Source organism: Culex quinquefasciatus, chromosome 2 (genome assembly GCF_015732765.1).
Source record: "Culex quinquefasciatus strain JHB chromosome 2, VPISU_Cqui_1.0_pri_paternal, whole genome shotgun sequence".
In the NCBI taxonomy this organism is placed as follows: domain Eukaryota; kingdom Metazoa; phylum Arthropoda; class Insecta; order Diptera; family Culicidae; genus Culex; species Culex quinquefasciatus.
In genome coordinates, this window is record NC_051862.1 from 67580694 (window position 1) to 67594782 (window position 14089).

Genomic DNA, 14089 nt, shown 5'->3' on the forward strand with positions numbered 1-14089 from the left:
CAGTTTGCATCCCACAAAAGGCGGAATATTTGTCGTGATCAAACATCTTGTCATCAAAGTTGACGGAAGATTCTCTCCCGTTGGCGTTGGCATATTTGCATGTTGACATAATACAGCCTCATTTGAATATATTCAAAGCCCTGGCATATTGTCCAACTCATTAGTATTTCCATAAATAACACCCTCTTCGCCGATAGATCGACTACCGAGGTCAACGCAACGCTGCTTTCAAAGCTATCAATTGGTCAAATATTTTCTAGCTTCCAGCTGTTGTTGATTGACATCTGAGAAGTGTGTTTATTAATCCGCCCATGCCTCGCCACGCAGGTAATAATCGAAATGGTTTACTTAATCCACCCTCAATCCAACGATTCCACAGTAAATCAGCTTATGTAGGTTTTTAGTAGAATAAAAATAATCATTTCGTAAACAAACGTCCCGGCCACCTACTTTATTGCCTAATAATTCTCCTGCAATTCGGCAAAACCCACCTCATCAAAGTGGTATTACGAAGCGATGCATATTTTTAGCTGCTTCCGATAGATGGTGCTGCCTCCACATAAGCCATCGATAAATCAACTTGCTTAAGGTTGTTTAGGAGAAAAAAACGAAAATTCAACGCGCCTCAAAGACGAATGGCTGCATTCACGATACTAAACGAGACTTGGTTGGTTTATATATAACTGCTCAGCAATGGTTGGGAAATCTAGCCGGTAGCAGCAGTCGCCAGATCAATTAGGATTTTGTTTATGTTGCACTCCATTAATGCAACTAGTTGGTCGCTCTCTGGCAGAGACACAGTTGACTACAGAGAAAGAAACACATTTCTGGGTTGTTTGAAGTATGTTACGGGAATGTTGGCAGTCTCCAGAGATTCAAACTGCTGAGTTCAAGTATTCGATGAAAAGTTAATGAAAATAAAAGGAACACTCCCAAAACAACTTGCATCATTTAGGAAATTGAAAAGAAAGCAATTTTATAAGCAAATAAGACAGTTTTCAGAAATTTAAATCTTGAACATTTTAGTTTTACCAATTATTTTATTCGATATTAAAATCGACTATAGTAAAGGAGGTATTAGACTACGACAAACAAACAAACATACAAACTTTTTGACAGTTTGGCAGTTTGCCTGCATTTGTTTGCAGAAACGTTAGCCTGCATATATTTGGCTTTGTTTGCAATTTTGGCAAACTGTCAAATACAAAAAAGTTCGAGTTTGCTTGCCATAGTCTAATAGCTCCTTAAAAGCATATCACAAGGGGACACCCCGGCGACGAGTGCTACCTGGCGCACAGTCCAATTTCACTTTCATCGCGTCGTCGTCGGAGTGATTGGTCTCCTTGGGCACTATTAGATTAGTCCACACGGCAGACGCGTGATCGAGTGGAAGATAAATAAACTGGGCCGCCGCACGGTCCACGGCCCAGCTATGATTAGGATCAATTCCATCCGATGTCTGGCCCCGGTGAGTGACAACGCCGTAACTTCGTTACGTAACCAACACTCCTGCAAATCCATCGTTGCTGGCAGGGTAGAACTGCCAAGAAAGCCACGCTAATGGCATTCCCGCCCCAAACGAAGGCAATTCGCAGCACTAATTTCACCTTCTCCGCGGAGGTCTTGGACCATTAGCGGTCGTAAAGAACAAAAGAAAAAAAAAATATTGCAAAATTTCATTGAACCTCTCTCTCTGTCCGAAGGCGGTGCCGGAATTGCCCCGGTAGCCTTTGATCGAAGAAAACTCCGCGCGTCAATGGAAAATGACCATAGAGGTGGCGGCGTGGCCGGTCTCGTACACCCACTCTCAGGGGGGTTAGGGGCTGAGTAGGTGTGAGAAATACCATCAAATCGCATCATCGCCGACACTTTGCGGCCGTTAATTTATGCGTTTTTCCAGCGAAAATAAAAGTTCGGAAGTTTACACTCGGTGGCATGAAAAAGGTCACATTGATTTCAATTTTTAACATTTTTTTCAAAAGGGTGATATTGAATATTTGATTCTTTGATAACTACACCCACAGGAAAAAAGTGCTGCAGAAATTGTCATCCCATTTTTGATGCATTCAATGATTGCTTTTCTATCAAAATTTGTTGTATTTTTGCGCCACTGAGTTTTCTTGTGGTTTATTGACCTGACCGCGGCCGGTGCCGGTACTGAACCGCGCGCGGTCAGTGAATTGTTATGACGGGTTTTCCGGAGGTGGGAAGGGGCACTTACTCTCCACACTACACCACAATTCGGATCTTCCGAAGTAGTGTGAGGTTACCAACGAAAAAAAAAACAGCCGGCACGCCGAAATTACACTTAATTACTGGATTTAGTCGGTTATGAACGGCCGAGCGCCGTTGACGTCCGTGGACAGGTGTGGAGTTGGAGAGTGCATTAGAGCGAGGCAGCACTGGTCGTGTGCCAGGGACTTGCGTGTCCGAAATTGACCACAAAAGTGCATCGACGATGGCCACTTGAAGGTGCAGCGCAGTGACAATGGTATCGGGGTAATTTGGGGTTTCTACTAGAAGTTGAGGAATTTGCTAGGCTACTGGACGGTTCTATGAATGGTCGTTCTGGTGTCGAAAATGAATGGGCGTCGATGGGGAGCGGATGTGTACGTTTTTCAGTACAAATTTCGTTTCAACACACGCGGTGAAACCATGTGGAACGTTGGAATTTATACTGTAAAGATCAGGTGGTACAAAACGAACACAAACAGTAACTCACAGTTCGTTTTGGAAAATTGACAAATTTTCGAGTGGAACACTTTCATCAAAAGTAAAATACCAGAATGAGACCAATGCAAATTTCATTCCAAGTTTTTGTCTTCAAATTTTCCACAAAAAATCAAGGGACAGAAGTATTATTATTGCTAATTTTTCCACACAGTAAAAAATCATGATAATATTACATCTTGGAATGTGTACATATTTTATGTCAGGAAAAAAATGAGTATGTTTGTTTTTAATTTTTGTATTTCATTATTTGCATGAAACTTTGTCCATTAATTTATTGTGTTCAAACAATCCATTTTGCGTCATTGATTTCTCAAAACAAGTCTCCATACATAGAAAAGTGCTACACAAATATTTGAAAATCTGTATCTATTCGGAAAATATGTACACGGAAAACAATAAGTCATATTTTTAATTTACTTTTTAGCACATTTTTTTTTGCCAAATTATGATTAGTTCAATTTCAATTTATGGAAAGTATCGAAAATTCAACCAAAAAAGCTTTTTAAAATCATTTTTGAGATGTAAAATTAAATTTAGATTTGGAGTAAGTTTTTTTGTGACTTTTTGATAAAATGCACCGTTTTTGAGTAAAAGCTTTTAATTAAGGTTAAAATTTTCAGAAAAAAAATTATTTTTTTTATTTTTTAAACATCTCTGATAACAAATATTTGAAAATCTTTGAAAATTCTGTGCAATTTTCTTTTGTTTTGGGCTTGCAAAGATTTAAAAGTATGAAAAAATAGTTTTTGCAATTCCGTCGTGAAACTACTTACTTTTCCTGTCATTCTTGAACGACGAAATAGCCTACTTTTCTGTACCAAAAATAACAGAATCGAAAAAAAAAACACTTTTCAAAATAAATGCTGAAAAGTTCTACTTTTCAGCACTGAAATGGGTGCTGAAAAGTTGAACTTTTCAGCACTTGTTTCGAAAAGTAACACTTTTCAACATTTTTTTGATTCAAAAGTTTTTTTTGACAAAATACATGAAAATTTGACTTAAAATTTCACTCAATGGGTGTTTTTCGGAATTGCAAAAAAAGTTGTATGGAACTCGTTGCAAAACTTGATTTTTTCAGCACTCTTCGTATTTATCCAACTCGGTGAACCTCGTTGGATAAATGTACGACTCGTGCTGAAAAAATCCTCTTTTTGCAACTTGTTGCATAAACTACTATTTTCTAAACTGAAAAAAAGTACAAAATTCCTTTATTCTAGAAATTTTGCCTCTCTTCCTAATTTAGTAATTGGGTTATTTGGATTACTAAATAAGGAAAAGAGGTTAAATTCCAAGAATTGAGGAATTTTCAGAACCTTTGAAACAAATATTTTCAGAATTTTAAAACACGACATTAAAAAAGGCCAAATAGTTCGAGCCCTTAAGTGAGGGATATTCAAAAACACACAAAAAGCAAAACTAAAAATAGTTAATTTGACCAAAAAAAAAACAAAAAAAAATCCAGATGTGTAAATTTGGAACATTTGATATTACATTTTTTATGTTTTAATATTACCTCAATTTAGACTACAAAAGTGAAATTTCCCTGGAAAAGTGGTAAATTTTCATGTTTTTTTATATAAAAGAAAGTAGATTTTTAAATGATTTTTATGATTATCCTGTATTTTTATAAATTTTTGGTTAATTCAAAGCATCAACAATTTCAAAACCCAACATCGTCATCTGGCATCTAACATCACTTTTTAAAACAACCTCAAAAGCATCTTTCATCGTCAATTAGTTAATTACAAAGTTCAGCTGACCTCCCGCTGTCAACCACGTTGTCATCATGGCCGAGATCCACCCACCACCACCGGCTTTTTAACAGTAAGGGTGATATCATCATCGTTGTCATCGTCCATTCGAGCGACTAAAGGGAAATTTCTCAGCCAGATCGCTCAGCCTTTCTTTCGATTCGCAGCAATTTTTCTCAATTTCGCAGCGGATGTGATTCATTTGCTAAACGTGTTCGAACGTAAACATTATTTAAAGATTGGGGAAAATCAGCATAACACACTCGGGCACTCACACAAAGCAAACGTCCATAAACCCATGCGGCGAGAAAATGGGGATTTTTAGGGGGAAGGGAGGAAAATTTACACCAGGGAGGGAGCCGACAAACAAAAACAAAACCCCACCCACTCACCTTATGGTTTAAGTCTTGCACGTCCTCCAAACTTACATCGCTATACATGTCTTCTGCTGTATCACAGTTTGAGCTCCGGCCGGACGAGTTGAAACTCGATGATCTGTATAGGTGGCTGAAACGAAACAGTTGGTATAATTATGGTTGGTTTTGTTATACTGAAAGGGGTTGAAATATTTCCAACGAGCGCGTACATTATGGCAAACCCAGCTGAACTGGTATACTGTTATGGCAGAAACGTTTCCATCAAAGCCGTAGATTATAGCAAACTAAGTAAGATTGCTGCAGTTGGTTTGAGCGCAAGCTACAATCAAGTAAGTGTTATATCATTATGGCATATCCATCTTATTACATACCATAATTTATAGCAAATCTGTTATACACGATGTAAGTCGAGAGAAATCTCGCCGCCAGGTATGCCATCAACGTGAATTATGCAATTAGCGACAGGAAGAGACATCGTTATCGATCGCTGCAAGAAATGTCCGTAATCTTTCCTGCTCTGCAAACGTGACTCTCGTTAAAGAAACCTGCTTCGAGCGGCTTTGCGCAGCTTTGAACTCGCAATCGAGCCAACTGAAGCGGAATTAGAGAGGTGCCAATTGGTATGTTAATTATGGCTGTTGAAAGCATTTCGCTAGTGGAAGTGGACTTTAACCCTGATATTTGTGTAGTCAAACCTCCAAATATCGGCGTTAGAAGAACTCACTGTCCTAGAGGCAGTCTACCTCCCAAAGAATTCGTTTGCAGCAAATCCAGATCAAGAGCTTAAGTTTTTGCCATCCGGAGGTCTAGAGCACTCCCACTTGACACGAAACCCCGCTGCAGGCCTTTCAGATGCCTCTCTCGTGTGGTCTCGAAGGTCGACAACTTGTCTCCGCCAAACTCTACTAGGCTAAGAGGTGGTGGAAAGTCATTGTCATAACTGAACGCCTGCTTGCGCGGACGGACCACGTCAACTCTGACAGCTATAGCTGCTGGTTGACTTGCGTGGACTTGGACGGACTTCCACTCTGCGAGTAGGCCTGTCGTCTAAAATAGCATTAACTTTGTTACTTATTCAAATCAGTCACCTCACGTACACGCAAAGAAATTCCGGTGAACGTTGGATGCTCACTCGCCCTAACCCATCCGATGTTCAAATTTATTCCCATCGGATGTTCAAAGCATTTAAAAAATCACCAACACCACCGCATTCTGAATCATACGATTTTATTCATGCTCTTGTATGCGTGATATTTGCGCAAACCGTACTGTCAACCGAAGAATTTCTTCTTCACCCTCTTTAAAATAGCCCGTTCTTCTCTGTGGTTAGTTTGACGTTTTGTTTTTTTGTCGCGGTAGGCTGTACTCGCTCTGCAAGTTTTTTCGGCTAACACCGGTAGGCGGTCCGGGAAAGTTTCCGCCGGTAATTCTGTGGTCACCGCATCGCGAGTGTCCAAAATTGTTCGTGTTCGTGATTCCTGGTGGCCCTGGTACTTCCCTCACCGGATGAATCAATCCGCGGCAGCCCGAGTACGGCCAGCAGTTCCGTCGCGACGGCCGAAATGATGGAAACCGACGCGGACCAGTTGATTCCCGTGCCGGAAGAATCTCCCTACTTTCCGGAAAAGTACCCCGGCAAAGTGTGCACCCAATCCGCGCTCGGCGAAAGTAGCAAGCAGGGCCAGGGCGAAATGCTACGGGTCGAGGTCAAGAAAAGTGTCGAAGCGACGGTGGCGGCCGCGCTGTAGTCCTGGAAGACGACGAGGGATTCTCCGGGAGCAGTCCCAGTCAGGGGGACAAACGGGCAGCGGTGGTGGTGTCCTCACGCTCGGAATACCGCCGCTGATGAGCAGCAACAAACGACGGAAAGAATTGAACGTAACGTAAGTGCGTATGGTTGTGACCTTTTAACCGGCGATCTAACTCAACACTCTATCTCTCTTCCGCAGAAACCCAATTATCAACGCCGAGTACGTGATTGAGCTGGAGAAGATCGGCCACACCGAGCCGGTGGAGTTCGCTTCGATCAAGAACGGCGGATACTTTTACACTCACCGGTCGTGTGCCAGCTGGTCGTTTTGCGTGGGCCTTGGCGCGGCCATGGGGACGCTCAGCAACCTGGAGGTGGTCGTGGCGCAGGCCTTAAACAAAATGAGCTACTTTTGCTCGCGCCTAGGGGCGAGCCTAGTGTGCAAGGTAGATACGCAAGATACATCGCGGTCCAGAGATTCAAAACGCTTATTTTTCCCCAGATGTTCTGTCTAAAATTGTTCTACTACCCGTGCATCGCCGCGGCCGGTGGCACTACCACGGAACGTGACGTCGATTCCGAAGTACGGCTGGAAGTGCCGGTGCTATCGGGTTTGTTTTGATTGGGATTCGCGAACGCCGGGAGGGGTGCTTTGTCGCGATGGTTACCAGCAGCGGGACAAGGGCTTTTCGTGTCCAATTTGTCATTGAGCTTACTGGGTGGCGGCCCACCGGGTTGGTTAAGTGCACTTGGTGTAACAAGTATCGTCCAAGTGCCACCCCATTTGTTGCCGAAAAACTGACCCAGACACCAATATCCACGCCAAAGTCCACTCCAAAACCGAAGAAAAAGATCACTACGTGGACGGAGTTTGCCTTAGCGAGCACAATCTGCACCAAATCAAATCGCTGCAGGCCGAGTTGGCAAGCGGAAACCAAAGCTACAGCTGCAACCTCCCCGGACGACGGAATTCTGGCCGCAATCGAATCAACCGTAGCCGGGAGCAACTTGGACAACTCGTTTGATGATGTCAAGCTGGAACCGCTGATTACGAACGAGCAGGACGTGGCTGAACTTGGCATCGGTGTTTTTTGTGCGTGGGTGTCCCGAGCGGACCAAAGACGACCAAATCTGGGAAGAATCTACGACCGTGGAGGTCAAACCGAAGAACAAGCCAATCGGAAGGAACCAGAAGAATAAGAAGATACGTGCTTCCGCAAGCCACTGTTCCCATGGTATTCAGTTGCCATCGGTAGACCTGCCAGTCTTGTCCGCCGCCTCTCTAATAATCTTCCATCAAGACGTCCCTCAAAAGCCCATTCAGAAGACTCAGATCTGGCCGGCACGACGAAGTCGAGGAACCGGTTGACAACAACAAAAACATCTCGTGTGTGCTACTTCGGAACTACTCGGCGGAGGTGCGGACAATTACTGCGTAGCACCGGATTCCTAACTCTTGATTCTTGTCATAGAGATGACTAAAAAGCTGTGTGTTTTATTTAATATAAAAAATCAGAAATTTTACTTATCTTATATAATAACAAATAAAAAGCTGTTGTTTGTTTTTCAATACAATATTTTCTCTTTGGGAGGAATATTTGTAAAAAACATACAATTTCTGTTCTTGGTAAACCAAAAATAAACTGACTCAATCGTAATTTTGATTGATTTAGTTTTAATTTTGGTTTAACGGAAAATAAATTGTCTGTTTTGATAAATATTCTCTGCTACTTTTTGGTTTGTGTCCTGGGGATGGCTGAATCCATCTGGTGGCAAAAAGTGGTACTAGCGCTAGCCGTGATGATGTACGGTGGCGGCGCCAGTGGTGAATAGTGCAAACAGTAAAAAGCTGCGTGTGATGTCACGCACACATTCAAAAGAGCTGTCAAAATGTCAGAAAACACGTTGAACATCGGATGGTCAACGCGCTTTGCGCATCGAACGTTCATGATCGTTTATGACCATTCGATGTTCAAGATTTTGATACCAATGGTCAGTAAATTCGCATTGGCAGTTTTGCGTGTACGACGGACAGGTGATGATGGCATGTGCGACTATTTTTGTGCACCGCTACTTTTTTCCGGCTGTATTTAAATTTGTGTTTGCCCCAAGTTCCGCTTTCATGCAGTTTGCCAGCAAAGGTAAACATTGAGTTGGCTTCGTTCTACAGACACAGTGCGAGCCATCTAACGGCTTCGAGTTCAGCTGACCGCGAAATGTTTGCCAAAATGACGCAGTTCTCGTTGTCTTTTTATCGTCGTCATTTAGAACACACACACGATACTCACTTAGCTAAGGCATTGGATCCCAACTGTCGCTTTCCAGAGCTGGAAGGAAATAAAAGTACAAACAATTAGATCATTCTAAAGTCAAATGAAAGGCAGTTTAGAAAGCACAACCAAAACATGCATCCTTCACCACAGAGCCCTTTTCCACAAAAGAACACCATTAGCTATTCTAAAAACAAAGAACACATTATAATTCATAATGCCACCCCCACCGAGAACCAGCCAGGAGCAATTTCCAGTGGCCTTCTGTTTTGTTTTGCTCGTTTGATAACGTATCCCTTTGGACCCACCGAGAGCTTTGGCTCCACTTTGATGCTAATGGAATTGTCGCCTGTCTAGCAAAAGTGAAAAACATGGACATACTAAAAACCCATTTGGTTTCTACACTTTTATTTGAAATATCTTAAATTCTGAGAAAAAAAAACCAAATTTAGTTCAAAAATATTTGGAAATCAACCATTAAACTCACTTGAAATGCAAAGTTGTTAAAATTTAATCTAACTTTCGACAATTCCAAATGACCGTGTAGGAAATGTGGTCGTAAACAATTTATTACGGTAGGCTGGGTTGGCGCGAGTGTCGCAAATGTACCTAGTGGGTGGATTTCCAGTGCTAAAAAGTTTTGCTTGGGTCTGTCTTTTTTTTTCTTCATGGAGCGTGAAAGTATGAATAATAAAACAAACCGAACAAGGTACGCGTCATTGCTGTTGGAATGGACAGGACAATTATGACTATTATGACTATTTAAATTATTATGACTATTTAAATTATTTGCGGACAAATTGAGCTGCACTGATTTTGCCGAAAATTTGTTTATTTTATTGTAGGTACTTATTATTATCTTGTAAAATACAGTGAAAATATACTTGACCTTCATTGATTAATGTAAATTTCAAATTTCCAAATATTTTTTTTTTTGAGTAAATAGATATTTTTGTGAAAGAAAATATGTACTTCGCTTTTTTAATGTAAAATCGAAAGCATTTAACTTTTTCTGTATAAAATGCATCATTGTCAATTTATAGTTGACTTAATTATATAGGGGAGAGTGAGGAGACTTGATCCCCTTTTTTGTATCGCACATAACTCTATCAATTTCTCACAAAATTATGAACGTTTTACATGAAATGAAAACTTAAACATTCTGCTTGTTTGGCTGATAAGGGTATTTAATCAGATGATTTCTGCGAATAATGCCAAACGTTTGAAACAAATATTTTAAACCGGCATTTCCAAAATGTTAGGGGTAACTTGATCCCCCTTTCAACATTTTAAAGAAATCTTTAGCAAAATGTTTCTTATTCATCCTTTTTTTTATTTTCTATAAGTTAGGCCGTTGCAAATATTTTTTAAAGTAAATGTCACCCCCCCCCCCCCCCTTCAAAATTGGTCAAAAAAATCAGGGGGCAAAAAAATATTTTTTTCAAAAAACTTGAAAATTTCAATGGAAGTAGAGGTCTAATCAACTGAAATCAATCTAAAATGCCTTTTTCTGCATTGATAATCATATTTAGCAGGTTTGGGTACGTTTTAAAATATTTTGAACTTTTACCCCCCCCTCGACTTTGGTCAGAGTCGAGGGACATAAACTTCAAAAAATATTTGCAACGGCCTTACAGTAATTTCACATAAAACCTTAACATTTGTGTTCAAAATAAAACAAGTTTAGTATGTAAAATATTTTAAAGCTTAAAATATTCTTGTTTAGATTAAAATTGAGCATGTTTAGAAAAGCTTTTTTGTTTACAAAACATTTTAACAGTTTTTTTTGAAAAGGTTCTATAAACTATTGTCTTTCATATGTTTATAAGACCTATTCAAAACAATCTCAAGATTTGAAAAATTGTTCAAACTGCAGTAATTCGTCCACAACTATGTTAAAGGAATCCATGCACGAAAAACCAAACCAATTAATTAAGATTGAGGCTGATTCCAGTGACTGTAGAAATGCAGGGATCAAGTCTCCCTAAACGCACTTTTTTAAATAATTGATTGGAAAAAAGAACCATCAACTGGGGCCAATCGGGACTACAGTCTGAATAGGGACAGCACGTTTTAGAGCACTTGAAAGCTTCAAATTTGAGAATTGAATTATTGAACACATTTTGTTGCTCTGAATCTGGTAACCGAAACCACTTCAAAAAGGCAAATATTAGGCTGCAACATTGCTAAAACTGCTGTCCCAATTCGCCCCATGTGTCCCGATTAGCCCCAGATGACGGTATGACAAAAATTTAACGACAAATGCGTAAGGGTTTCATAGTTAATAAGTTTATCAAACAATTCATGTATAAACAAAATTTTTTTGAATGAATTTTAAATGTTTTCTATACATATCAAAACAAAAAAAAATCTCGTGAAGGTTTTTTGCAGTACTTTTTAGAAAAATTTGTGTAACTCATTCCAAACATTTATTTTTATTTTTTCTTTGTTTTCTTCATTGAGTTTAGGTCAATTTTGCACAACTTTCTAGAACAATGCTAATTTTTCTACCCATATGCTGAAGAGATACAGGCTTGGGATCAAGTGTCCCCGAGGATCAAGTCTCCCCACTCTCCCCTACATACATAAATTCCCCACGAAAACAGCATGATTCGAAAAAATCGGGATCAAAATTTTGCTGAGGGTTCCTTGGCCGAAATAATTTAACACGTATATTTTTGTTTGGCCATTAGGGTGACCTACGCCGTGTTAAAGTGCATATTTTCGTAATTTTTTGCAAAAACCACATTTTTCCAAAAATTAACTCCGCACCATTTCAACCGATTTAAAACAACAACAAAAAACGATTTAAAAAAAGGTATGAAAACTTGAAATGCGGTTTTGAAGGTCTCGGGACCAAAGAGTCTATGTCTGAAAATATTTACCAAAATTGTCGTAACTGAAAGACGCATTTTCAATAATTTAAATGTCCAATAACAGAATTAATAACCCTTTAAGAACATTTAGAATAATAAATTAAATCGGGCATGATTTTTCGAACGAAACGAGATATTTTTTTCCAAAATAGTCATATACTGAACTAAATTGATTAACACAAAAATATTTAGGATAAAGAATTCATTAAAATTAATACATTTCCCCTCAAATACTGACAAAACTGTCACATCCTCGGAAAAATAGTAATCAATCATTTCTCGATTAAATTTTCAAAAGGCCCTATCTGCATAGGAAACCCATGAGGGATAGGTTGTTTTGAAAATTTAATCTAGATTTCAAAGAACCATATTTACCCCCTCATAACCACGAAATGTTCTTGACCTTTACCGAACTCCACCTCCCTATAGAAGACCAAAAAATAAACCTTCTAGGCGCCAACAACCTTGAATCGCGTGTCCCAATTATATCTCACAAACACGATAACAAAAAAAAACCTGCCACCTAAATGGGGCCACCCCAAACACCCCAACACCACTAAACGCAAGGAGCTGATAATCAGCTGTCGCGAGACGCATCGAAGGCACGAAACTCCACAAAGCCGCTGGTCGAACATGTGTAACGACGACGATGTTTGCTCACTTATACACACTTGCGGAGCTTCATCAAGGTGTTCATCAGAACAGGTGAAACACTGTTTGATAAGCGACTAGGAGACTGATAAAAGGCTGGACACAGGTACAGCTGTTTTTATTAATGTTAATTTTGCACATTTTTTGCTGTAATAAATGTAATTAAGAAGCTTTCTTTTTAATTGGAAAAATTTTGTTTACTTTATTTGATGTACAGGCATAATTTTAAGAGTTTTATTTAGTCTAAAAGAAAATAAAAGTAACATCACTTACTTAAGTTTTAGGTACGTTTGAAATTAATGTTCAATTTTCTGACATTTATTTCACTTTCACGATTGTCGTCATCAAAGTCCAACGCAAGTTCCATAAATTAACCCGTATCAGCAAGTAACTTGCCCTGAGTCTGGAATTTCGCTATCAAACGTTCTCAATCCTTCGCAAATCAGATAACAATGTTGCAAAGTGCGAGAGAGAGAAAAAAAGAAGAAACCTTAAATAACCTCACCGTTATCAACACACATTTTATCGATACTGTGAAAATCTCTCAAACTTGCCGGTTACTCCCAACATGTGAACGTAAACAAACCGGTATTCTAACAAAGAACATTTTTATTGCGAAACAACACACACCTTAATGTGTGTGTCTGTTTTTTACACATTCACAGAAAAGATTCAACATCATCTGCATTTCAACAGGAAGGGAGTAAACGAGAGGAGCAAGTTAGTAACCAAGCCTTTTTGTGCCTTGGGCAGGTGAAAGCTTGATAATCTTCCTCACTGGCTGGAGAAACGCGACAATCATCTTCGTTGTGTATTCCAAAGACATTTCAAAACGAGCTGAAATGTCTGCGGCTACCGGCGACTTTGCGTGAGTCAAATTTAATCTCACACATACCGGCAAATCTGCTGTGTAAGTAGGTATAGAATCACAGTGAAAATTACATGGTAAATACTGTCTAATATTAATTTAAAAAAAAGTCACTCTGTTTTGGTTAAACACGGTATCAGCATTATGATTGAAGTTGATTTTTTCCTTTATTCTACATTTTTTATATGCGATTCCAAATGAATTAAAAATGCATACAAATGTTAGAGTGACGTGGGTGTATCATCGCGGATTATAAAATGAGCTTAATACGGGAGAGCCTCATTTGTTATGTAAGTCGCGCAGCATAATTATCCACCTAGCCTGGGTGCTACCGATTCGTGGAGAGACCTGTGGTATGTAAATTAGCTTTGTTCTAATGAATCTCCGACCCGGGGGGGCTTCCGAGCGCAAAATGGTAGGGTGGAACTAGAAGTTTGCAGTGAGGTGAGAATGATTTATATTCTGGCATCAGAGACAGCTTTATGTCAGTGTGGCGTGTGAAAATGAGTTTATCTTGATTCCAGTGAAAATGAGAACCGTACCAATTTGAAACTAATTTTCAAACAATGATGTTACCTTGTAACATGTCATCAAGAATTACAAAAAATGTATCAAAAAACGGTAATTTTTTTTATTTGCTTCAATACAACAAAGACTTTTGAGCAATTCTCTACCAAAACCGGAAATGGATTTTATTTTTATTTTTTGATTTGGCTTAAACTTTGTGGGGGCCTTCCTTATGACCAAGGAGCTATTTTGTGTCATTGGTTCACCCATAGAAGTCTCCATACAATTTTGGCTGCTGTCCATACA

At 39.5% G+C, this 14089-nt stretch overlaps 1 protein-coding gene across 10 annotated transcripts in view; it reads right to left on the reverse strand.

Annotated features, from left to right (window-relative positions):
* LOC6048682 (rab11 family-interacting protein 4B) overlaps positions 1–14089 on the reverse strand; it is a 182010-nt gene that overhangs the window by 88274 nt on the left and 79647 nt on the right. For all 10 annotated transcript variants that reach the window (XM_038251558.1, XM_038251556.1, XM_038251552.1 and 7 more), the window contains 2 exons: positions 8900–8938; positions 4877–4991 (listed from right to left, as the gene is read on the reverse strand). In XM_038251558.1, the coding sequence (XP_038107486.1) occupies positions 4877–4991; positions 8900–8938 (154 nt within the window). The remainder of the gene's footprint in view (positions 1–4876; positions 4992–8899; positions 8939–14089) is intronic.